The following is a 27,625-nucleotide window of genomic DNA, read 5'->3' on the forward strand; positions in this document are numbered from 1 at the left end:
TGAGTAAAGGTAGATATAGTTGATTGAAATAAAGTGTGGAAGCTGTAAAGTTAATTTAACCCCAACTCCTAAACTTGTTTTCAGGAAAAAAAAAAAAAAAGGCCATAGCAAGCATAGCAGAGGTCAGATAAATTGAAAACACACAAAAAAAAAAAAAAAACTTTAAAAAAAAAAGAAAATAACTTATTACCAATTTTATCTAGTGAAATTAGCGATCAACATATAAACTTGCTTTTTATAAGTACATGGAAATACAAAGACAAATATAAAAAAAAATAAATAAATACAAAACCTAAGTTTATGGAGAGAAGATAGTGAAAAGGATTTAGTTGATAGATTTGGGTGATTAAACAGAGACAATAACAGCATATGGTAGTTGAGACAGAAGTGAGATCAGACGCACAGACATACATATGACGTCATTATTATTATAATGATAAATGCACGAACATTTCCTTCCCATTAAAAAATTGCCAGAAAGTTTTCACTATCATGCATGACACCCTAACATTTGTTTTAGTTATATATATATATTATTAGATTTCTATGTTATTTTTCTCAACAATCTATTTGAACTCAAATTTATATCTGTTGATAGAAAGATTATTATTATTATTATTATTATTATTATTATTATTATTAATAAGGTAGGGTAGTGTAGCTGGCAGAAGTGTCAGCACGCTGGGCGAAGTGCTTAGCAGTATTTCGTCTGCTGCTACGTTCTGAGTTCAAATTCTGCCTAGGCCGACATTGCCTTTCATCCTTTCGGGGGTCGATTAAATAAGTACCAGTTACACACTGAGGTTGATGTAATCAACTTAATCCCTTCCCCTAAATTTGAGGCCTTGTGCTTCCTGTTGAAAGGATAATGATTATTGTTATTATTATTATTATTATTATTATTATTATTATTATTTTTAAGGTGGCATGCTGGCAGAATCGTTAGCATGCTGAACAAAATGCTTAGTGGTATTTTGTCTGTCGCTACGTTCTGAGTTCAAATTCTGCTAAGGTTGACTTTACCTTTCAGGGTCTATAAAATAAGTACCAGTTAAACACTGGGATCAATGTAAATGACTCATCCCCTCCCCCAAAACTGCTGCCCTTGTGGAAAAATTTGAAATTATTATTATTATTATTATTATTATTATTATTATTATTATTATTATTACTGCTATTATTGTTTTTAAGGTGGTGAGCTGGCAGAGTTGTTATTGGAAAAAGTGCTAGGTGGCATGTTTTCTGATTTTATGTAGTCGGGGCCAACTTTGCCTTTCATCCTTCTGGGGTTGATAAAATAAGTACAAGCTAAAAACTAGGGCTCACCTAACCAACTTATCCCCTTCCCCAAAACTGCTGGTCTTAAGTTGTTGTTATTGCTTTTTTGCAGCGACAATTTCATTTTTTTACACACACACACACACACGATAGGTTTCTTTCCGTTTCTATTTATGAAATCCACTGACAAAGCTTTGGTCAGTCCAAGGCTATAATAGAAGACACTTTCCCAAGGTACCATATAGTGGGACTGAACCTGGAACAACATGGTTGGAAAGCAAGCTTCTTACCACATAGTCATGCCATCTTTTTTTCTGATTTAGTCACAGTTTCAATATTTTAACACTTGCAACCAGCCCTGTATATTTTGCTATAAATATCAATTGCTAATACATCTAATAACTACAATAGAGCATGTAACTCTTCTCAATTCCTGTGCTATATTGTGTCTGTCATAATCAAATTCCGTCTGCTGAAGGAAACGGCAGCTGTAATCTTAATACATATCGTTTTAGAGTGCATTGGATAAGGAGCATTTCTTGTGAATAGTTTTATTCATGATTTGACAGCATTAAAGCCATATCAACTTTATGCAACAGATAACAGAAGTTCTTAAATTATTTAATTTCATGCTCAAAAATAAAGAAAGCATGGAAGAAGGTCTTCCTATTTAATGGACCAGAGTATTCTATAGAATAACAGTTGGGGAGTATAATCGGTGACGTAGTAAAAAAAAAAAGGGAGTTGAAGAAGTAAAAAGATGTATTGTCTGATGAGGGTAAGATCAAGTGTGTCTGTGTGTGTCAATCTCTTGTCTTGCTATCATCACCATCATTATCATCGTCGTCATTATTGTTTTAATGTCCACTTTGCCATGCTTGCATGGGTTGGAAGGAATTTGTTGAGGCAAGATTTGCTACATTCTGATGTCCTTCCTGTTACGAACTTTCACCTGTTCCCAAGTGGGGTAATGTCTCTGTTTCTCCACGAATAGACATACATGTTTCCACAAAAGATTGGAAACGAAAGACAATGCTTGCATGATGCTGTCACATCATGCGTTGCCAAGGCAAAGAGACAGCAACACACACACATGCACACACAAACACTCACACATACATAAATGCATACACATATATACAACCATACAAACATTAACACACATATAAAATCACACAAACATGTAAACACACACACACACACACATACATATACATATATACACACATACACATACAATGGGCTTCTTTCTGCAAGATCCTCTCATAATGCTTTGGTTAACCCAGGGTTACAATAGAAAAAAACTTGCCCCAAGCTTCCATGCAGTGAGACTGAACCTAAAACCAAGCGATTAAGAAGTAGACTTCTAACCACACAGCCATGCCCATGCTTATTACATGTGTGAGCTAATAGTAAACAAAAGTCACCACCATACAAGCGGTGGTGTTTGTTTACAATCTTCTGCAAAAATATGTCTAACCATTGAGCTGTTTGTTGCTTGGAAATGCAACCATGCATGGAAACAGATGAGGGTTGGTGACAGGAGGAGCATCTGGCCATAAAACAATTGGCATGAACAAGTTTTGTTTGACCAATGGAAAAGTAGATATTAAAACACTGCTGATGATGATGATGGTAGTGGCCACAAGTAAGCCTTTCAAAATTATGCATTCCCACGCCCTATTTACGTAGTTATCATTAAGCTAGTGTTAGGAACATAAATTGTGACTAAGGTTTGGTGGAAGATTTTAATTCAAAACTTATGAAAACAAGACATTTGTACTCAGAGCTAGAGCTGGTTTCAGCTGGGTTGGTAACGAAAGGGTTAAATATCTCTATTCCGATACTGATAAGGCTTGACTCAGTCTGTTGTACAGCTTTTAACCACTGCTGCCCTAATTTTGACAGATGAGTGAACGAGAACACAGTGAAGTAAAGTTCATTGCTCAAGGACACAACATGAAACTGGGAATTAAACTCACAACCTTACAATTGTCAACCAAACACCCTAACCAGTAAGCTAGCTGCCTTCACAATTCTACAAAATGGAAATCATTTAACAACCAAGTTCAAATGTGACAAATGGAATATCTTGTCCAAAGACGACCTGAAATACTTGAGGTAGAAATTTAATTCATTATAATACATAAAAATGTTTCCCTGTATCCTAACAAGTTTGCTATTAATTACGAGATGAAAAATAAAAGCAATAATGATTAATAATAAGAAAAAATTAAAGAAAATCCGGCAAATATTCGACATGGCATTAGATGACTGCTTTATCAGTTTATTGAATTTGAAGAAAGAAAAAAAAAATTTTAATATTTGACTGAAAGCAATATGACTGATAAAATTTATTTTAATGCTTAAATAAAATTCAAATGTTAAAACCAAAAAAAAAAAAAAAAAGAAAAGAAAAAAGAGCAAAACTAGAAAGAAAGAAAGAAAGAAAGACTGCTAACCAATAAATATCTGATCTTTACCGTTCAGGTTTGGCAAAAACAGTTTCTAGGGATATAAATGCTAAAATGCCAAGAATCTTCTAGAAGCAATAAACACGAGGCATGATTAGAATAAAATTGAAAACAAAACATGGAATGAAACTTTTATAGGTGAGAGGGGAAAGGTGTGTTTGATGCGGTGGGCAAAAGCAAAAATCTGCTGTGGGTGGTGGTGGTGGTGGTGGTGGTGTTCCTGCTGGGAGGGGGGGGGGAAGTGGAGGTCAAATTTAATCACTAATCCAGAAAGTCCACGGCTTATGAATGTAATTTGAAACGAAGTGTGGCATGGGAAATTAAAAAGATATGACCTTCACACAAAGACCCTTGAGACAAGGTTTTCTAACAAAAACACTTTTCTGTAGATAGAAGGATAACGATGATGATGATGATGATGATGATGACGATGATGATGATGATGATTACTGAAATTGTCAAAACACATGAAATTAAAGAATGCCTTTTTAGTTCCTTTATTCTTTTCCCTAACCCTAACCCTTCCTTCCTCTATCTTTTTCATTAATAATAATTATTATTAGGGGGGAGGGGGGAGATGTCAGAATCGTTAGCACACCGGATGAAATGCTTAACGGTCTTTCATCTGCCGTTACATTCTGAGTTCAATTTCCGCCGAGGTCGACTTTGCCTTTCATCCTTTCGGGGTCGATTAAATAAGTACCAGTTACGCACTGGGGTCGATGTAATTAACTTAATTCCTTTGTTTGTCCTTTTTTGTCCCCTCTATGTTTAGCCCCCACTGCAGGCAATAAATAAATAAATAAGTAATAATAATTATAATGCTGATATCATTGTCATTATTATTATTGTTATTATTATCATTATTATTATTGTTGTTGTTGTTGTTGTTGTTATTATTATTGTTATTATTATTATTATTATTATTATCATTAAGGTGACAAGCTGGCAGAATGGTTAGCATGCCAGTCAAAATGGTTGGTGGCATTTCATGTGTCTTTACATTCTGAGTTCAAATTCTGCTGGGCACAACTTTCATCCTTTCGGGGTCAATAAAATAAGTACCAGTTGAGTGCTGGGGTCGATGCAATCGACTATCCTCCTCACCACCCACCCACCAAAATTTCAGGCCTTGTACCCAAAGTAGAAAGGGTTACGATTATCATCATCATCATCATTCAAAACAGTTAAAGACATCGAAAGAGATGGTGGAGGTCAGATGTGCAGATGCTGGGTCTCGCAAGATAAGATTACAATATAAGACCATGAAGATTTATAGTATGTTATACATGCTACAAACATAGCCAACCCACATGGAAAATTAACTATTAAAATAATAAAGATGATGATAATGATGATAAGATACATATTCCAAAGGTCAAGTTTTTCCTTTTTTGTTCCTTGGCTTTTAATATGATCAACATGGTCTAGAGAAAGTCAATTAAGGGAAATCTCCTCATCTCTTCTGGAATTCTTACTCCTGAATGTACCTCAGCATTAGGAGCCACCAAGGCACTTTTTTTCTTGTAATTACTCAGCATGCTAGAAATGGCAGCTAAATCTACTTTGAATTAAAGGGAAAGGGAGAAAGTTCCCATCCAAGGCACAGGTTGTTTATGGAAGACCAGCAGTCACCCATGCATACCAGCCTCCCCTCTCCATGCCACTAATGTTATCCAAGGGAAAGGCAAGGGCCGATACATCTTGGTACTGGTGATGTTGGAACTTATTTCTACAGATGAGTGAACTGGAGCAACATGAAATAAAGTGTCTTGCTCAAGCACACAACACACAGCCTGGCCCAGGAATCAAAGAAGCAGATCTGTGGTACTGAGCAGAATATTTGTTGTAGCCCATCTTTTACACAAAGACAAAACATATGCACGTCAACACTTCCAATCAGTTAAGATCAGAAGCCATGAGAGCCACTGCCTGGTATTGCATCAGGACATCTGCCTTGAATTATACATCGCCATACTGTGAGGAATAATCTTGATAAATCTCAGAGCTTAGTTGTCACTCCCAAGTGAGTCCAACTTGGTCACATGCACTATGTTATTATTATTACTAAAAATTTCAGGCCTTGTGCCTATAACAGAAAAGATTATTAAGGCGGTGAGCTGGCAGAATCGTTAGCACGCCGGGCGAAATGCTTAGCGGTATTCCGTCTGTCTTCACGTTCTGAGTTCAATTTCCGCCGAGGTCGACTTTGCCTTTCATCTTTATGAAAGAAGCCCATCATTACATATATATAATCTACATGTGTGTGGCTATGTGTCTATGTTTGTTCTACACCACCACTTGACAACTAGTGTTGGTGTGTTTACGCCCCTGTAACTTTGTGGTTCAGCAAATGTGACTGATAGAATAAGTACTAGACTTTAAAAAAAAAAATATATAAATACTGTGGTAGATTCCTTCAATTAAAAATTCAAGACAGTGCCCCAGCCTGGCCACAGTGAAATGACTGAAACAAGTAGAAAGACAAATAAATAAATAAATAATCATCTTTGATCTGAAAGAGAGTTCGTCACAGATTACTCAAGAAACACTTCATTGTAAACGATAATTACGATCTTGTCTGACACTAATTATAACGATGCCAGCTGCTGCCATACTTCTTCCTAGACAATACAGCACACAGGTGCCCAGGAGTAAATATTTTGTGCCTAATGTTTAAACCAACATTTTGTAGAGTCTGCCCTTATCATCATCATCCTTTAGCATCTGTTTTCCATGCTGGCATGGGTTAGAGGGTTTGATTGGAACTGGTCAGCCAGTGAGCTGCACCAGGCTACAATCTGTTTTGGCTTCGTTTCAACTGCTAGATGCCCTTCCTAATGCCAACCACTCTGTATTGTACTGAGTACCTCTCGCGTGTCACTGGCACGGGTGCCTCCTATAGTGTGCTGGGTACTTCTCAAGTATCACCAGCATGGATGCCTCTTACGTGTCACCAACACAGATGCCTCTTACATGTCATTGGCATGGGTGTGTCTCACGTGTCACCTGCACAGGTGTCTGCTATGTGTCACTGGCACAAGTGCCTCTCACGTGTCACTGACACAGCTGCCTCTTACATGTCACCAGCATGAGTACCTCCCATGTGTCACCTGCACAGGTGCCTCTTAAATGTCACCGGTACAGGTGCCTCTTAAATGTCACCGGTACAGGTGCCTCCCATGTGTCACTGGCATGGGTGCCTCCCACATGTCACCAGCACGGTTGCCTCCCCCGTGTCACTGGCATGGGTGCTTTCCATGTGTCACTGGCACAGGTGCCTTCCATGTCACTGGTACGGGTGCCTCCCACGTGTCACGGGCACGAGTGCCTCTCATGGGTCACCAGCACAGGTGCCTCATATGTGTCACAAGCACAGGTGTCCTTTACGTATCACAGGCACAGATGCCATTTTTTATATGTTACAGACACAGGCGCCTTTTACATGTCACAGGCACGACTGCCTTTTACAGGTTTCCAGCATGTATATTTCCTACTTGTCACTGGCATGGGTGCCCCTCACAGGTCACCAGCCTGTGGCTTTTGATAATAATCACGGAGGTAAATTGTACTATAAACTGCTGATGTTGAAAGTGAACATGGCTATAACTCATTGGTTTTATATTTCACATTTATTTGTATACAATGTTACATATCTTGAGATTTTCAAGCTAAGCCATTTTCATTATTAAAATAGAATTAAATTTTGAAATGAAATCACAAAAAAAAAAAGCTGTAGACGAAATCTATTATTTGTTTGAATATAATATACTTGAATAATTTTTGCTTAATTAAATACATAAATTATTACAGTTCATCTTAAAGTCACCTATATTAATTATAATTCTAAAGTAAATTTTATATTTCAACGAGAAATAAACTTGAGAGCTTCTTGAAATATTATTATGTATTTACAAATCATTAGAAATGAATAACAATAAAAAAAAAAAAATGTAGAAAAACTTTGGAATGAATTAGAATTATTTGCTGCAATTCAAAATTTAGCAGCAGGAAAAAAATCAATTGCCAGAATTTTGAGAACGAATAGTAAAAACATTTTTTTTTTCCTTACAACATATTTCTTGTCTTTTTCCCAAGTCTGTGTGTCAGATATGCTAGCACTGGTTGGGCTCAGATCCGACTTATTCGTTTCACTCCGATTTGGACTCTGGAAAAGACAAAAATACATTAATAAGTATATATGAATAGATAAATAAATAAATAAAATAGAGATTAAAATTTGGAAATTGAGCTTAAGGATTTTTAATTAGGTAATGATCTAAATAAACAGTTTCAACAAGCGTTCATTTTCGTAGCAGATAATTACTTGAAAAATGATTAAGAGTTGGTGACAGGATGGGCATTTGGTTGTAAAAGTCCTTCCTCAAATAGCATGATAAAACATATGAGCAGTTTATATATATATATATATATATATATATATATATATATATATATATACCCTTTTGGTAGATGGAAACAGAAAGAAGCCTGTCAAGACACCTGTTTCTGTCTCACTCTAACCTTTCATCATCTGACACAAGATGATCTTCTCCAATGCTACATCCTCTCTCAAAGGACTTTTGTCTTGCAAGTGCTGGTGCCACATAAAAAGTGTCCAGTCTACACCGTAAAGAGGTTGATGTTTCGAAGAGCATCCAGCAGTAAAAGCCACGTCAAAACAAACACATGCCAGCACTGAAAGCAGACGTTAAACAATGATGGTGATGGTGATAATGATGTGGGTGTGCATGTGTATATGTATACATGTATGTATGTATACACGTGTGTGTGTTTGTTGCCCACCACTGCTTGACAAATGGTGACTACAGAGCTTATAGTAGAAGATGCTTGCCCAAGGTGTCATACAGTGGGACTGAACCTGGAAGTGTGTTGTTGGGAAGCAAACTTATCATGCAGCCATGCCTGTGCCTATGTTTAATATAGTGGCCATATTTGGGTTATCTGCCTTACCGGTGGTGTCGATGAGTGTAATAAGGGCGGCCCAGGATTACATTATTCAAAGGGGATAACCATCAGTGTGAAGGATTTCTTATCATCTTTTCATAAGTGCTTTCTCCTATAGCCCTGGGCTGATTAATACCTCGTGAATGAATTTGATAAATTAAGTGGAAGACCTTGGTGTGTGTGTGTGTGTGTGTGTGTGTGTGTGTGTGTGTGTGTGTGTCTTTGTCCTTCACTGCTGCTTTCCAACCAGTGTTGGTTTGTTCACATCTCTGTCTCTTGGTAATTTTGGCAACAAGTGCTTTCTACTATAGCCCTGCACTGATCAATACCTTGTGAATGAATTTCTAGAATTGGATGGAAAATGAGTGGAAGACATTGGTGTGTGTGTGTGTGTGTGTGTGTGTGTGTGTGTGTGTGTGTGTGTGTGTGTGTTCTTCATATCCCCATAACTTAGAGGTTCAGCAAAACAGACTGATGGAATAAGTAAAAGACTTTAAAAAAAAGAAATGTACTGGTATCAATTAAATTGACTATATTCATCAAGGTGGTGCCCCAGTATGGCCACAGTCCAATCACTGAAACAAGTGAAAGGTATCTGTGTGTGTGTGTGTGTGTGTGCGTGTGCGTGCGTGCGTGCATTGTTCATCATCATCATCATCATCATTAAATGTCTATTGTAAGGTGGTAAGTTGGCAGAATCGTTAGCATGCCCGGCAAAATGCTTAGTGGCATTTCATCTGTTTTTACATTCTGAGTTCAAATTCTGCCGGGGTCCACTTTGCCATTCATCCATTTGAGGTCAATAAAATAAGTACCAGTTGAACACTGGGGTTGATATAATCGACTTAGACCCTTCCCCAAGCCTGCTGTCTTTGTGCTAAAACTTGAAACCATTTCATGTCCATTGTCTATGCTGGCATGGGTTGTTAGTATAAATCTATAATGTTCACCAACACTGTACAATGACAGACTGCTGTAATATTTCATACGACAGCCCTTTCTCTGTTTAGCTTCAGACAGTTATTAGCTATCAACCAAACCACCACAAAAAAGCTATAACAGTTTTTAGATGCATGATTTTTTTCTGAGAAAAATGTATATTTCATGATAGAGGGAAACACGAAATTGTTCATAGAATTAATCGCAATTATTAAAAAAAAAAAAAATAAAATAAATAAAACAGAATAAAAAAAAAATGAAATCAAACATTATTTTCTTTGATAGTCAATAGTACATTAACATAATAGCCATTGAATGGTACTCAAGTGTTAACAGGCTCACAACAACACTACGCACCTATGTAAACTACGCAAGAGACACGGTACACCTACATAATATTAGTTGACGACATACCTATATCTGATATCAGATGGCAACACACCTACATTATAGACATTAGATTTTGTGAATATTATAATATTTCTGTTAATGTCATTGCAAAGATTTCTTGTTTCTTTCTTTTTTTTTTCATCTTCCGCTGATCGTGATGAAGTAATGTACACAGGCTCAAATGTTAACAATTACATCAACGTTGTTTGATTCTAGTCTAGAAATTATTTTAGTAACCACTTGTTACTATAATAAACAGAGGCTGATATTATAATTGTGTCTTTCATAATTTTGCTTCTTTCGGTCATTAGACTGTGGCCATGCTGGGGCACCACCTTGAAGAATTCTTTTCAGTTGACTGAATTGACCCCAGAACTTTCTTTTACTTTTTTTTAAGACTGATACTTATTCTATCGGTCTCTTTTGCTGGACTGCTAAGTTACAGAGCTGTAGACAAACCAACGCTGGTTGTCAAGTGGTGAAGGAGAGGGGACAAAGAAACACACACACACAATGGGCTTCTTTCAATTTCCATCTACCAAATCTACTCACAAGGTTTTGGTCAAGCAGTGGCGGGAGACACACTCAAACACACATATACACAACGGGCTTCTTTCAATTTCCATCTACCAAATCTACTCAAGGCTTTGGTCAAGCAGTGGCGGGAGACACACTCAAACACACACATACACAAAGGGCTTCTTTCAATTTCCATCCACCAAATCCATTCAAGACTATAGATGACACCTGCCCAAGGTGCCACATGAAGGGATTGAACCCAAAACCATGTAGTTGGGAAGCAAACTTCTTACCACAGAGCCATGCTTGTATGCTTATTAGTTTCACTTCATTAAAGCCATTATCAATGAAAATTTAACATTTCTGACACTTTTTTTCTTTTTTATAAAAGACAAATTAAAAACACCATCTTATTAACATTTTTACTGGAAGAAAAGAAAGGAAAACAAAATACCATCAAAAGTATAAATGATCAAATTATTGAGAAAAAAAAAAAATCACTCGTAACTATCTCACCAAGGAAATACAGAAAAAGAAAAAAAAAAGGGAGGAATTAATCAGCAGAAGATGGAAGGCGGGAGTAATGGGCTGTACACCCCAGACCAAATGGCGTGTTCAGCCACGCCTTGCGGACATGATTGCAAACACATTGCTGTGGAAAATAGCCAGCAGCACTCGGTGCAGCAGCTTCACCACCTCACGGGGTTGTTTCTCAGAGAAAGTACAATACTGTTTCTACTTTGCAGATATTCACCAATTGCGGTGGGGTTTGAAACCTAACACCGGCGATAATTAAGGGATTAATGTAATCTATATTAAAACCTTCAACCAAAATTCTATGTTAATTTATGTTCCAAACTCCAGGTTAATAATTACAAAATAAAGCAAACCAAAGGTGATGCAGTTAGACAGAAATTTGTTAACAAAATGGTAAATATCAATGCATAACACCTTAAGCAAGTGTCTTTACTATAAGCTCAGAGCAGACAAATGCTGGTGAGAAGGATATTTAGGTGACAGAAAGCCTGTAAAGTCTCACAGTTTCTGTCTGTGATCTTTCTTTTAACTTGTTTCAGTCATTAGATTGGGGCCATGCTGGGGCACCACCCCGGGGAAGTTTTAGTTGAACGAATTGTCCCTGGTACTTATTCTATCGGTGTCTTTTGCTGAACTGCTAAGTTACAGGGATGTAAATACATCAGCATCAGTTGTCAAGTGGTGGTAGAGGACAAACAGAGACACACAGACACACAAATATACAATGTATATATATATGTGTGTGTGTGTGTGTGTGTGTGTGTGTGTGTGTGTGTGTGTGTGTGTGTGTGTGTGTGTGTGTATATATATATATATATATATATATATATAATGGGCTTCTTTCATTTTTCATCTACCAAATCCACTCACAAGGCTTTGGTTGGCCTAAGGCTATTGTAGAAGACACTTGCTGAAGGTGCCACACATTAGGACTGAACCTAGAACCACGTGGTTTGGAAACAAGCTTCTTACCACACAGCTACACACGCACCTATGTTTGATACTAAAAAAAAGCAAGAATTACAAGTGTCATTTTGTGTTGTTTTATTATTTCTCTTACACACTCACACACACACACACACACACACACACACACACACACACATATATATATATATATATATATATATATATATATATATATATATATATAAACATTGTTATTAGTTTTGCTAATTTAGTAGTTTTGTATTCGCAGCCACATGGTTTCAAGTCCAACTTTACTGCATAGCACTTTGGACAACCCTTGGGGGCACAAATGCCTTATGAGTGAATTTGGCAAATGGAAACAGTAAAGCAGCCCATTGTGTGTGATGTGTTGTGACATTTGCACACCAATTGTAAACATTGTTACCATTGATGCAAAAACGGTGTCCTTTGTTGGCAATCTTCTGTGAAAATATATCTATCCACAGAACTGTTCATATTTGAAGTATTAGGGAAAAATATTACCAGTCTTGGAAACATGCAAGGGTTGGCAACAGGACGAGTATTTCATTCATCATCATCTATACCATTTAACATCTGTTTTACCATGCTAGCATGGGTTGGACAGTTTGACAGGAGATGATCAGTCACAGAGTTGCCCAGTCTCCAAATATCTGTTTTAGTATGGTTTCTATGGCTGTATGCCCTTCCCAATGCCAACCACTTTACAGAGTGTACTGGGTGCTTTTTAAGTGGTACTGGCATGGGTGCTCTTATGTGGCACCAGCACAAATGCTTTTTACGTTGCATTGGCACAGTAAATAGATTTTTGCCCCAATGAGTTTCATTTGATGCATGCAAACCTAGAAAAATAAATGATATAACGATGATGATGATAACGATGATGATGATAACGATGATGATGATAACGATGATGATGATAACGATGATGATGATAACGATGATGAAAAATATATAATTTTGTATTTAATTTTAAACATCTTGGTTCCAAGTATAAAATCTTGCAGACGTTTCTTTTATTTATATATTTATTATTTTGTTTTTTGTCCATCAATAAAATACTGTTAATTTAATTGATTATGCCTAACCCTACAAAAATTTGGCCTTCTGCCAACTCATATCAGTGGAAAAGTTGAAGAAAAACTAAAATATATTCAGTGGAATAACTTTTGAAGAGTAAAAATATTCCCAAGAGAAAAGATCAATAAAATATTTAAAAGAAAGCATGACGATAATAGTGATAATAATAATGATAATAATAATGAAATGGAATTTAAAATAATTGAATTGTAACATAAATATATAGCTATGGAATCCTTTGATAATTGGAAAATAATTAGACATAGAAATTGTAAAACTGAACAGAAAAAAAAAGAAAGAAAAAAGACCAAACTATCATTCAGAAAAAGGTAAAAAAAAACCAAAAAAACAAAACAATTTGTAAGAATTGAAAGAATGCAGAAAATCTTATAATACATCTAATTGGATTAATTTTACCTTCCTTTGATAAAGTTAACTAAACTAGAAAGTAATTAAGCTAGAATAAATTCTAAAATATGTTTATAATGTGAGGAGGGGGAGATTCGAATCAGCTTCTGATTGCTTCAACCTTTGATCAAGGGCCGCTTTGCCTCAGTCATTTTGGATGTCAAGCTCCATTCCTACTTCACAGTTGGGTAGATAACGGCTCTAAAAGTGCAGCAACATGTAAAAATAATTGCTCAGGCAATATGCGAAAATCGAAATTTGTAGAATTCTTTCTGTCGATGCCATCATGAGAAAATTGAGATGATTATTTGAAAATACAATATCTATTAATATTTTAATTTTGGATGTAGATTTAATTATAGCCATGTATATGTGTGTGTGTTAATGTGTTTACATAGGTACACATGCATGTACACATTTGTGTGTGTGAATGTATGAGTTTATATATATATATCATCATCATCGTGTAACGTCCGCTTTCCATGCTGGCAGGGGTTGGATGATTTGACTGAGGATTGGCAAGCTAGAAGGTTGCACCAGGCTCCAATCTGATCTGGCAGAGTTTCTACAGCTAGATGCCCTTCCTAACGCCAACCACTCCGAGAGTGTAGTATATATATATATATATATATATATATATATATATATATATATATATATATATATATATGACACACACACACTATATATGTATGTATATATGCATATGTGTGCATATATGCATGGATATATACATATACACACACATATATACATACATCCACACAAGTACACACAGATACACGTATATACACACATACATACAAACATATACATATATATACACACATGTACATATAAAGGTGCGTCTGTGTGTATATCCACACACGTACACACAGATACACATATATACACACACACATACATACAAACATACATATATACACACATGTACATATAAAGATGTGTCTGTGTGTGTGTGTGTATATATATATATATATATATATATATATATGTGTGTGAGTGTGTGTGTGTGTATTTGCACATGTTCTACATGAAGATCAGATATGTGAGGTGTTTAAGATGGTAAGACAAAGTACCAGAGGAAGCCAAGATGTCATTAAAGAGAAGTGTATCCTAAATGATGGAGGCACACTCGTCCTTTCAGCTGATGGAAAGAAAGAGGCTGAGAAGTGCTATTACGACAGGTTACTGAATGAGGAGAACACATGGGAGAAAGAGGCTCCACTTGAAGCTGACCCAACAGAGGGACTGGTTATTCAAGTTGACAGCAGCTTGGCAGACAGAAAGATTTAAGATATAAAGGTAAGGAAAGCGCCAGGCCTATCAGGGATAGTTTCTGAGATGCTTAACCCTTTAGCATTTAGATTAGTTTGTGAAATGTAATGTTTGTTTATTTGCATTGTTTATTTGCATTATTTTTGCTGCTACACTCATGTCACTGGTTCAAAATTTTGCTATTGTTTTCATTACAAGACATTGTAAGAGATTCTGATGAAGGTTAAACACATTTAAACATCAAAGAATGTTATTGCCCTGACATTTTTCAGCTTTTCCAAAAGTTACAGCACATATCTTGTACATACGTGTATGTGCGCATGTGTGTATTGTTGTGGCATAAATGTACATATGTATGTATATATCATATATGCAAATATATCATCAATGAACAGTCTCATAGCTTTTAAATTTCAATGGTATGATTGTTTATTTTTAAAATGACATAGCAGGGTATGTGTATGAAGCCAGATCTTCCTGGTTTGGAGATAAAACAGGTAGGATATTTTGGCCGGATATGACTAAAAGTTAAAATATCTGGCAATGTAGGAGACATGGTAGTTGCCTGGATAATTAATCCAGTAATAAACGAAGTCGTCATATCTAATGATTGCTGTAGCAATATTATTAACGTAAACTGTTACAAGGACAAAGAAGATGTATTAGAGAGAGGTAATTAGAGAGGCATCAGATTGTTGGAACAGGTGATGAAGGTCATGGAAAAGTCATAGCACGATTGATCAGCAACGGAATTAATTTAAACGAGATGCAGTTCAGCTTTATGCCTGGAAGATGAACCACAAATGCCATCATTGTAGTGAGGTGACTGCAGAAGTACTTAGCTAAACACAAGCCACTGTAACAATAGTCAGCTTGAAGAAGGCTTTGACAAAGTGCCACACTTTGTAATCAGACTGTAGTTAACTAGGAGTAAATGAATGACTTGTGAGGACTTTACTACAGGCTATGCTTAAAGACGCAATTAATAAAGTGAGTCAGTAATGAACACATTGATGAATTTAGAACAAAGTTTAGGGGTGCACCAAGGCTCAGTCTTCAGCTCCCTCCTGTTCATTTAAGGCTAGGTACTTGTAGGAACTCATATGTTGATAACTCCATCCTTATAGTTGAAACTGTAACAGAATCAGAAAGGAAATTCGAGAGATGGAGGCAAAACCTGGAACTAAAAGGCCTCAAGGTGAAAGTAGCAAAGATTTGTACTGGTGACATGTAAAACACACCCAGTACACTCTGTAGAGTGGTTGGCTGGCATTAGGGAGGGCATCCAGCCATAGAAACAAAGCCAAAACAGACTGAAGTCTGGTGCAGCTTTCCAACTTACCGGTTCCAGTCAAACCATCTAACCCATGCCAGGATGGAAAACAGATGCTAAAAGATTATGGTAATAAATTAAGAAAATAGAAAGTATCCTGATTCCATTAAGGGGAAATGGCCTTGCTTGATATGTAGACAAGTAGGAAGTAGGAAATCCCTATGATATACCCAGTACAAATTATGGACACACAAAAGGTGCAGTGAAATCACAGGCAAGCTAACAGACAAAGCACACTGAATAACAACATAAATTTTCAACTAAATGTATCTTTTACTTGTTTCAGTCATTAGACTGCGGCCATGCTGGGGCACTGCCATGAAAAATGCTTAACCAAATGAATCAACCCCAGTACCTATTCTATTAGCTCTTTTATCAAACCAATAGTTATGGGGATGTAAACACACAAACACCAGTTAACAAGTGGTGGTGGTGGTGGGGGGGACAAGCACAAACACACACATGTGTGTTTGTGTATATATATATATATATATATATATATATATATATATATATATATATATACACATATACACATCAAGATTCTTTCAGTTTCCTTCTACCAAACCCACTCACAAGGCTTTGGTTGGCCCAAGTCTACGGTGCAAGACACTTATCCAAAATGGCATGCAGTGTAACTGAACCCAGAACCATACAGTTGGGAAGCAAGCTTCTCACCACACAGCCACAAAGTAATCGAATCAGCCTTTGTAAATTATGTTCCAATGCTACTTAAAGATATGCTGCACAAGCCTGTTTATAACTAATCCTTATCTTGGATTACAATTCCATTTGCTTATCATTCCCAGAGGGCTCCTTGCTTCTTTGAAAGGATAAGGTGTCTAATTAATTCTTGGTTTCTGTTCTGAAAGGAGAACAGAACTGCAATCAGTGATTTCAAAATGGCTTTTAGAGAATCTATCAAGGTTAAAGTAGAAGAATATATATGATTAATATGATTTATCATTGGAATGGATGCCTTTGAGGCCACCATTGAGGCTAGTTTTAAACAAAGCGGTAAGCTTGTGCCATACTTTTCTAACTTACTAAATTCAACCAAATTACACAGCAGAAAAAGAAATATATGCAGGAACTGACACTGTTTAACCTAGCCAGATCAAGCCAAAATATTATACCTGTTTTATGTTCAAATTGGCCAGAGCCGACTTCTCACACCTACCCTATAATGTCATTGGAAAAGATAAATAATTGCATCATTGAAATTTTGAAGCTACATGATAATGCAGGAGTAATTCAAAACAATTTAAATAAACACACATTACATTTGACAGAATAATCTGGATTATTTACCGTGGTAACTGTTGAGAAACTTGTAGATAAGATCAATATAAAATACAAAAATATATTAAAAGTACACTCAACAGTATTGAATGAAATATACTTGTGTACAGTTATATTTAACATATCTGTGTACATTTGGACATAGAAAGACAATATGCTGCATAAGCTGTCTCTAGAGAAAGAAATTCTCGTTATAGACAATGTAGGTGTAATCACATTATTAGGCTATGAATGACATCACCAGACAGTAGGACACATGCGTTTCTGCGTCATTATGCTTCATCAGCAACATATACTGAGCTACAGTTCATGGCCACTAAGAGCTAGTTGCCTTTAGATTAGAATATCAAGTGGTACATTTACTGATGTGTTAAAAGCTTTGTGAAGCTGGAACAAATTAATTAGAGGCATAATAAGCAGCATTGAATGATATATATATATATATATATATATATATATATAGTCATATCTAACATGTTTGTATACATTTGGACATGGAAAGACTATACACTTCACAAATTGTCTTGAGAGAAGATATTTTCCTTCTAGATACCATGCTATTTATAAGAAGGATTTCTTCTCTTGTGACCCTTGTGCAATGCATTGTCTTTCCATGTCCAAATACACATAAAAATAGAGATTAAAAATGAGAAAATATGTTAGGAATAAAAATTCACGATATTCTCTTACAATATTTTACAATGTCCCAAATCCCTTAATGTGCTGCAGATACAACCTTTACATAGTTTTTTTTTTTGTGTGGTACTACTTCACAAACTAAGCTCTTAGAACTCCACATATTTCAGTACCACTCTAGTATTAAAAGTGTGATGAATTTTGTTTTGGGTACAAAAATCTGCACTCGGTGGATGACGTCAAACATCTGTGGATGCCGTATTTGTCAAGAGTTAAATCCACAATACTGTCATGCAGACCAATTGCAGCTCACCAAATCTAAATATCTTTTGACCTCATAACAATTGATTTTAAGGGCCCATTATTGTCATATCCATATCAATGATAAAATAATAGTTAAAAACATAAGAAATTTATCCATGGACTAGTTGATCACCATTTAACTCATTTGATACTAAGCTATCTGAGACTAAACTTGAACTGATATAAATTTCTTGTTTTTAAGTGATGAATATTAAAATTTTCCATTGAAATTTCATGATTTATGTTCCAAACACCAGCTTAATACTATTAAAGTAATTTTACTAAATTCTTCTTAATTTGCAAAATTAATTAAACTCAAGTTGCAGGTGCCATTTAGAAAGCACCCTGTACACTCTGTAAAGTGGTTGGCATTAGAAAGGGCATCCAATCATAGAAACCATAGACAGTAGAACAGCTCCTGTTAAACTATCCAACCCACGCCAACATGGAAGACGGTTGTTAAAAAATGATGATCATGATTATAGGCAATGTATTTCAACAGAAATATGGTAACAAAAGGGTTAATGGTTGTGAAAGAAAGGTGAATGTTATGAGAATAATGTATGGTTTCATTAAAATACCTTAAAAGATTTCTGACGTTGCTTAATGGAAATAACATCATGGAATACATAATTCCTTTTTGCTTACAACCTACAAATTTGAATATCTACCTCTCTGAATTCATAAATAGAAGATATTAATGTTCTGCTCTGTTCAAAAGATTCTTTTCTATTGCTCGGAAAATATTTTTAATGAAGATATTTATCATGCTCAGAATGGCTGAAGCATGAAATAGACAACCAGCATCAACTGTTAGCTCTCAGAATACTGCATCCTTCGAAAATTCCATGCTTCCCGACAGTTGAGAATAGTGGAGGAAGGTTCTTGACAGTCTGTGCTCCAAAGAGCACAAAGGGTTCAATTAAGAAAGAAAAATTGGAAGGCAAAGTTGACTTCAGTGGGGTCTGAACTGAGAGAGTCAGAATGAATATTACCAAGGTAGTCTATAAGTCTATCCAAAGTTCTAATGACTCTGCTAATTTGGTGCCTTTTCAAGAAATTAATTTACACATTAGTTCCTCTCTTTCTCTCGCTCTCTCTTTTACAATGCTTACTCACAAACAGCAACCATTTACCTAATATTCAACAACCAAAGCAACATTTAATCAATTCGATTACTTTCATTTCTCATTAGCGAAATATTCTTAGACTGAGAAGTCACTGAAACAATAAGCAATTAGTGCTGCTCTTAAAATTAATTATGTTAATTAGTAACTGTCGAAATGAATTTGATAAAAGAGTGTGTGAATAACAAATTACTTTCAAAGAAAAGCAACCCCGCCCCGGAAAAACGTAAAATCTGGCACTGAAACTACCATAAATTGTTAATCCTTTCATTATCTTTAATTCCATTTAGTCGTGTAAGTACTTCATACAATGTATTACTATCAAAGAAACATCTCCTAATGAAGTTTTGACACTTTAATTTCCTTTAAAACTTCATCAACAATGAAACACTAATATTTCTAAGGGATAAAAAGACCTACAACACTGCTAACGCCATCTCAGCCCTTAATCATCTCAAATCTTCCCACTTTTTTAACAATGGTATAATTGCTATCAGCCCTTGCGGAAACCACATATCTATTCTTCAAATAAACCAAAATCAGGGCCATTACAGGGCCTGTAATGGTGAATAAATAATAATAAAAATTTCAATTTCCTGTTTTGTTATATATATTATATATATATATATATATATATATATATATATATATATATATATATATATATATATATATATGTTTAAATATATTTTTTTACACCAAAAAATTTGGCAAAAGAATCTAGTACATAGGTCAATTTCATTATTATTATTATTATTATTATGATAAAGTATTTTCAATGGATCAGTTTTGAGCTTTATTTAAAGTTGATTATATATATATATATATATATATATATATATATATGATGGGCTTCTTTCAGTTTCTGTCGACCAAATCCACTCACACGGCTTTGATCAGCCTGAGGCTTTAATAGAAGTCACTTGCCCAAAATACACACAGTGAGATTGGATTTCTGATCTCATGACTGCAAAGGAAACTTTTAAAACCGCTCAAGGCTATAGTAGAAGTCACTTACTCAAAATAAATACAATGAGATTGGATTCTGATCTCATGACTGCACAGCAAACTTCTGAAACATTCGACTTTGTTTCCAACAGTGTATTTGTAGTGTAGTAATGCGGCAAAAGATGAAAAGATTGCAAACACTATCAAAGGAAGCTCATCTATTTCTTCCACAAGTAGAGGAAGCCGTAAAGCAGATTGGACTATACACCAACGGTGATAAGTCTGAGTTTATGGTTTTCAATCAACCAAAAGAAGACATTAAATTATCAAAAGGTGAGAACTAGGAATGTGTAAATGGTTTGAAATATCTGAGATTGTGGATAGAAAGCTCAAAGACGAACAGTGAAGTAAGAATTGAATTGCTACGATCAGTAATGAACAAGATGTCTGCAATATGGAAGTGAAATCTACTTTAATAACTTCAAAATACAGAATTTTTAGAGTGACGATAGAAATTATATTGATAAGTGGATTTAACTGCTGAACACTGACAAAAGTAAAAGGAAAAGATATAAATGGAACATATACCAAGATGTTAAGGAGGGTGAAGAATGATTCTAGGAGCAAAATTTAACTGAAGAAAGTATTATATTACATGGAAATATAATATAAACGATAATGAATTTGTGTTGCAAGATTCTTAATGTGAAACCATGTGTTGAAACAAATATTGTTGTATTTCGAGATGGTCCTGTTTTTTTTTTTCTGCCAAATAAACACACACGCACTATATATTCGTTCTTCACTTGTTTATTACTGTTCTTATTTTAACTGATGTCCATTTTCCAGAAACCTTTCAGCACACATCTGTGATCTCTTACTGTCTCCATGTATGCTCCTAACAGAATGGACTAAGTGGAGCAGGAGCACACATGAGGATGGAAAGTGTTACTGAAGAGGTCACAGATGTGTGACGAAAGGTTTCCAGACAGGGGACATCAGTTAAAATAAGAACAGCAATAAACAAGTGAATGAATATATAGTGCATGTGTTCATTTGGCAAAAAAGAAAGAAAAAAGAATGACCATCCCAAAATATAACGATAATATAAACAATTATATAGAAATATAATAAAAATGATGCAAACTTAGTCTTTTGGATTCTGTTGGTGAAGAAAAGTTGTACATCAACTGTTCCTATGGGTAACCAATATATGGTAAAAGAAGGGGCAGATTTTGTAGATCATATATACAACAGTTGCTTGAGGACACAAAAGAAACTTGCAGAGGTGATGGAGAACAGGAAACTGTGGAGGAGATTGGTTGATGAGATCCAAGTGCACTTGACATGACAATGATATCACAAAAGGTTGTTCATTTTTTGTCTTTTTCTTTCAGTCAGCTCCTGCCAAACTGTCCAACCCATGCCAGCATGGAAAATGGGCGTTAAGTGATGGTGATATGATGTTTGACAGGTTTTCAACTTCCCGCTGCACAGTACCTTGGGTGAGTATTTTCTACTGAAGCCCTTGGCTGACCAAAGCCTTTCGAGTGGATTTGTGTATTTGGAAAAAAGGAAACAAAGAGGAACCAGTTGTGTGTGTGTGTGTGAAAGTGGTTGGTGTTAGAAAGGGCATCCAGCTGTAAAAACCATGCCAAAGAAGACACTAAAGTATGATGCAGTCCTTCACTCACTGGATCCCGTCAACCCACCCAACACACGACAGCACAGAACACAGGAGTTAGATAATGATGATAATGATATATGTTTGCATGTATGCATTTGTGTCTCCTTGTCTTGGCATTGTCTGTATGACACCGACACTCACTCACAACTATCATGCACTATCCACCATTTGCAGTCTTCCACAACAACATGTCTGGTCATGGGGAAATATTGCCTTGCTTGGAAACAAGGGTTGACCACACGAAGGGCGTCTGGCCACAGAAAATATGTCTCAATAAATTCAGCTTGGTCCATTACAAGCATGGGAAAATAGCCAATAAAAACAATGATGTTAACGAGTATAATAATAATAATATCAATAATGAGGTAATTTTGCAGAGCAAAACTCAATAACTGAAAGCAAATAAATTTAAAACCAACATTGTGATTGAGACAGACTTAGAGTCTAGCAGGACCTATTTCTACAATTATATGTAAAAAAAATTGTTGAATAAATACACTAAACTGCCTGCAGTGGAGATTGAACTCACATCAGGTCATCTAGTAGTTATATATCAACAAACCTGGAATCTTTCAGCCAAAAGAAAATAACTGGTATGTGATATTTCAAACTTTATACACACCTCTCCCTAATCTTAATTCTCACATATTAAACCTGGCATTCTGTCGGTTACAAAGGGGAATATTCCAGCTTATCCAAATCAATGGAATAACCTGCTCATGAAATTAACATAAAAGTGGTTGAGTACTCCAGTCATGCATATCCTTAACCTAGTGTAGCTCCCAGCTTTATCAGCTGCTATCAAACCATTCAACCCATGCTAGCATGGAAAATGGATATATAATGATGATGACGATGACGATGATGATGATGATGATGATGAGAGCGTAACATCTTATGCATTCGACCAATGAAATTCTTACAAATTTTGTTTACAGCAGAAAAAAAAAAAAATAATAATAAAAAAAAAATAAAAAGATTTATTGACAATAGATGTAAAACAGAATTAAAAGCATTTCTATGTAGATACTTAAAATATCAATGTATTTTTTCCCCCAAAAAACAAACTATTCTGCTATTTTTGAAGCTTTATAATATAAGAGATGAAAAAACTTTCAGAGAACATAAAAACTCCGAATCCATTCCTGTTCTCAGTTTTAAAATGTCAGCTTTGATAGCAGTGATAGGATGCAATCTGCAAGGTTTAACCACTAGCGCCATCCCATCTATTACTAATTTCCGAAGATGGAAATCTTACAAGACATGAATCATATAGTCTTGTATATTTGTTTTACTAGTTTCAGTGAATGGATTGTGGTCATGCTGGAGTATAATCATGAGTGGTTTTAGTCCATGAAGTAGACTCCATTCTACTATGGTAGTTATTTGTTGGAGTCTGATCCTTATTTTATTGGTTTCCTTTTGTCGAACAGCTAAGTTACAGGACATAAACAAACCAGCACTGGTTGTCAAGTGGCAACAGACAAACATAGATACACATACATATGCATATATACACATGCATGCATAGATGCACAAACATATACATAGATGTGCACGTGAATACATATATGCACATACAAACACACACGCATACATATACAAACATACAGGCATAAATACATACAGACACATATACAAACACACACACAATGAGGCTTCTGCATAGTTTCCTTCCACCAAATTCACTCATACATAGGCATATAGACACATGCACAAACATATACATAGATGTACATATGTATACATATATGCACATATACAAACCCACATGCATACAAACACATATGCATGAATACATACATATATATATAAGCACACATGCATGAATACATACACATGTACACATACATACCTACATACATATACAAGCACACATACACACATAAGTACATGCATATAAAAACAAATACACATACAAACACACACACACACACACACGTATATATACACACCCAACAAGGCTTCTGTATAGTTTCCATCTACCAAATTCACTCATAAAGTTGGTCACTACAGTAAAAGTCATTTGCTGCACAATGTAATCAGGTAAGGAGAGCTCAATATACAAAATGGAGATGAAGGGATTCATATAATAATAATCGTATAAAGAAAACAGACTCCATAACTGTCAATTTTGAAGCAAGCTGCCTATAAATTTATGATTGTTAGATGTGCCTGTTCAGGACTGGAAATGGCTTCTGCAAAATGGCCATGGCGGTATACTTGTTGGGAAAGAAAAATAAAGATTATTCATGCTTTTTTTTTAATCTATAGGAAAGATGGTTTTAGTGCAAGGACAATAACAGAGGGATCAGGCTCAATGAGTTGCAGATGGTAAGTAAGGGGATGAAAAAAAATTGGGATTAAAATGAAGAGATAAAGAGCAAGAAATAGGGAGGAAAGAATGGAAGAAAAAGTTAGATGGAAAGACAGGAAGAAAAGATAGTAGGAAAGAAGAAGAGAAATAAGGGGAAAGAGAGAGGGGGAGGAAAAACAGAATGGAAAAGATGGAATAGATGTTGTCCACAGTAGTAACCATTTAATAATGATTTAGACCACTACTAGACGATATATTTCTTCTCATGCAAGCAAGACATGGAAGCCTCAGATTTAACAGGTGTGGTCCTGGTCTAAGCAAGTTCTTTTGTAGCAAGTTCTGCTGTACACAACTAACATCTTTTGTTGTTATAGCAAGGCTTACATTTTTCAATAATCTCCATCTAATGTGGCAGTTTGTTTGTGCAGGTGTTTCTTCAGGCTCTCCAGTAACATGATGTAGCTTTCCAGACACGGTGCATTAGTCAGCTCCCTGGATTTGATTTCTGCCCTGTATAAATGACCTGTGTTACAATGGCTACTGAGTAGGCATGTGGTATTATATCTATATAAACAATTAACCAGTCTCAATGCTAAAAGATGAATTGTGTGAAAAGTTCTTTTTAATGTTAGCTGTGCAACTGAAAAAAACGTTTATGCATCCTATGAAATAACTTTTAATATTTATGGGTGGAGGGAAATGCTTACCAATTCATCAATGGAAGGTTTTATGCTAAACTTAATAGTTAAAGAGAAAGTGGGTATGAACCAAATGACTTTAGGCTATTTTCTTTTTAGAGGCCCAGAATTGAGTGAGTAAATATTATTCTCTTTGAACCTGCTTGCCACTAGGGAATTGTTTTGTATGAGAGAAAATTCATCCTCCTGCAGTGGTCTAATACATTGCATGATGGCTGAAATTGTAGTCACATTGCTCCATTTATCTCACTTCAAATTGTCTGACCTTAATATACCACATTTCTTTGTTTTCTTCATATTTCTTTTTCCTTTCTCTTTATCCTTCTCTATTTATTCTTCATCTCTTCATTTCTTTCCATTTTTCTATATCTTTCTATACAAGCTCTATTTCTTGCTCCCAATTGTTTTTTTTAAAAGCTAAATCTCATACCCAGGCACATTAACATATTGGGCAAGGCCCTTGAGTTATCTCCCTTGCACTAATTTTTTTTCTCCCCTCTCAGCTTAAAACAAAAAAAATTTCTAAGTTTTGTTATTGTTACAATTAAGCAAAACTTCCTCCATAGCCATTTTGCAAAGGCCTTTTTCAAATTTAAACAGACAGATCTGAAGATTGTCAGCCAGCTTGGCATCTTGTGTGAAACTGACAGTTATGCAGCCTGTCTTGTTTATGTGATTCACTAACATATATATATATAAACACACACACACACACACAGACAGACATACGTATTATGAATAAAATGTTTCCTTCTGTCCAATTTCTATCAAACCAACTTGATATTTATGAGCGAAAGTAAAAATGACTATAATGAACTGTCACAAACAAATTACTATTCTTGCACCATATTGATTTTTGCCAAATTGTAAAAAGAAGTAATTTCTTCAAAAATATTTCACCTTCTCTTTTCCATCTCCAGTGCTCACCGAATTCTGTTTATACTAATGAGCTTGGCTAAGTTTATATATATACATAGGAATTACTAAACTGAAATGTGCAAGGTGTTTGCCAATAAAGATTATAAGAATTGTTGGTTTAGTGATATTTCGTCACATTTTGTATGTTTAACTATTTTGCTAATAAATTCCTATTGAAATACACTGCTTTTGTTTTAATTAATTTTGAGAATGATGAAGAATTTACTAAAATGTCAGCCATTATTGAGTGAATGTTTGAAACATAAATTAGCATAAAATTTTGATAGAAGGTTTTAAGTTTAAATTTAAATCATTTTAACCCTTTTGTTGCTATATTCCTGACTAAATACACTCCCTTTGTTTCAAGGTTGTTTATGGGAGACCAGTAGTCACCCATGCACATCAACCTCCTCTCTCCACACCACCAATGTTATCCAAGGCAAAGGCTGATACAGCTTGGTACCAGTGACATCACAACTCATTTTTACAGCTAAGTGAGGTGGAGCAATGCAAAATAAAGTGCCTTGCTCAAGAATACAACACACGGCCAGGTCTGGGAATCGGGCTCACTACCTCATGATTGTGAACCAGATGCTCAGGCACCAAAAATGACTAGCAAAAGTATGGTTCATGCTGCCGAGTTTTACTGTCTGTCTTGCAAGTAACGGATATGGTTTTGGCATTACATTCACTGACATACATAGCAAATGATAAACTAGTTATTCCGACTTCAGTTTTGAGTAAGCCAGAACAAATTAAAGAAATATATTCCTGGAATTGCGAATTTGGATATTTTTATTTATGTATTATTATTTGGTATGTAGGGAGTCTTTTGAAGTGAATGATCTTTTCTCTCTCTCTCTTCTCCTCTTTCTCAATCTCCATTTCCTGCTCTCTCTCTCTCTCTCTTGTGTGATAGAGGAAACACAGACCACAAGAACAGTTAATAAAATGTAGCACTTAAGAAACACGCAGAAGTAGAATCTACGAGATTAAAAGAAGACGTATATGGTTCTGATTATTGCTAATGGATTTTAATTTCTACCATATGAAGTTGGAGATAATTTAATGATTTTGAAGAATTTTATTCCAAGACAGATTTAAAGCGTAAATGCTAAATGGCATTTACTGAACTTTTATAAATATTAAATCAATATATCTGTGTATCTTCTTTACAATTTTCTGATCACTACATACATACATGATGATGACGACGACGACGACGACGACGACGACGACGACGACGACGACGACGACGACGACGACGACGACGACGACGACGACGACGACGACGACGACGACGACGACGACGACGACGACGACGACGACGGCGGCGACGACGACGGCGACGACGACGACGACGACGACGACGGCGGCGACGACGACGACGACGACGACGACGACGACGACGACGACGACGACGACGACGACGACGACGACGACGACGACGACGACGACGACGACGACGACGACGACGACGACGACGACGACGACGACGACGACGACGACGACGACGACGACGACGACGACGACCATC

At 35.8% G+C, this 27,625-nt stretch overlaps 1 protein-coding gene across 8 annotated transcripts in view; it reads right to left on the reverse strand.

Annotated features, from left to right (window-relative positions):
• LOC106869056 (serine/threonine-protein kinase Sgk1) overlaps positions 1-27,625 on the reverse strand; it is a 213,220-nt gene that overhangs the window by 108,453 nt on the left and 77,142 nt on the right. For 4 of the 8 annotated variants that reach the window (XM_089340069.1, XM_089340067.1, XM_089340065.1 and 1 more), the window contains exons 2-3: positions 17,289-17,333; positions 7,825-7,920 (exon numbers count right to left, since the gene is read on the reverse strand). In XM_089340069.1, coding sequence (XP_089196195.1) covers positions 7,825-7,920; positions 17,289-17,333 — 141 coding nt within the window. The remainder of the gene's footprint in view (positions 1-7,824; positions 7,921-17,288; positions 17,334-27,625) is intronic. The other 4 variants (XM_089340071.1, XM_089340070.1, XM_089340068.1 and 1 more) reach the window with 1 other exon arrangement.

This window comes from Octopus bimaculoides, chromosome 23, assembly GCF_046866305.1.
Source record: "Octopus bimaculoides isolate indiv1 chromosome 23, ASM4686630v1, whole genome shotgun sequence".
Classification (NCBI taxonomy): Eukaryota; Metazoa; Mollusca; class Cephalopoda; order Octopoda; family Octopodidae; genus Octopus; species Octopus bimaculoides.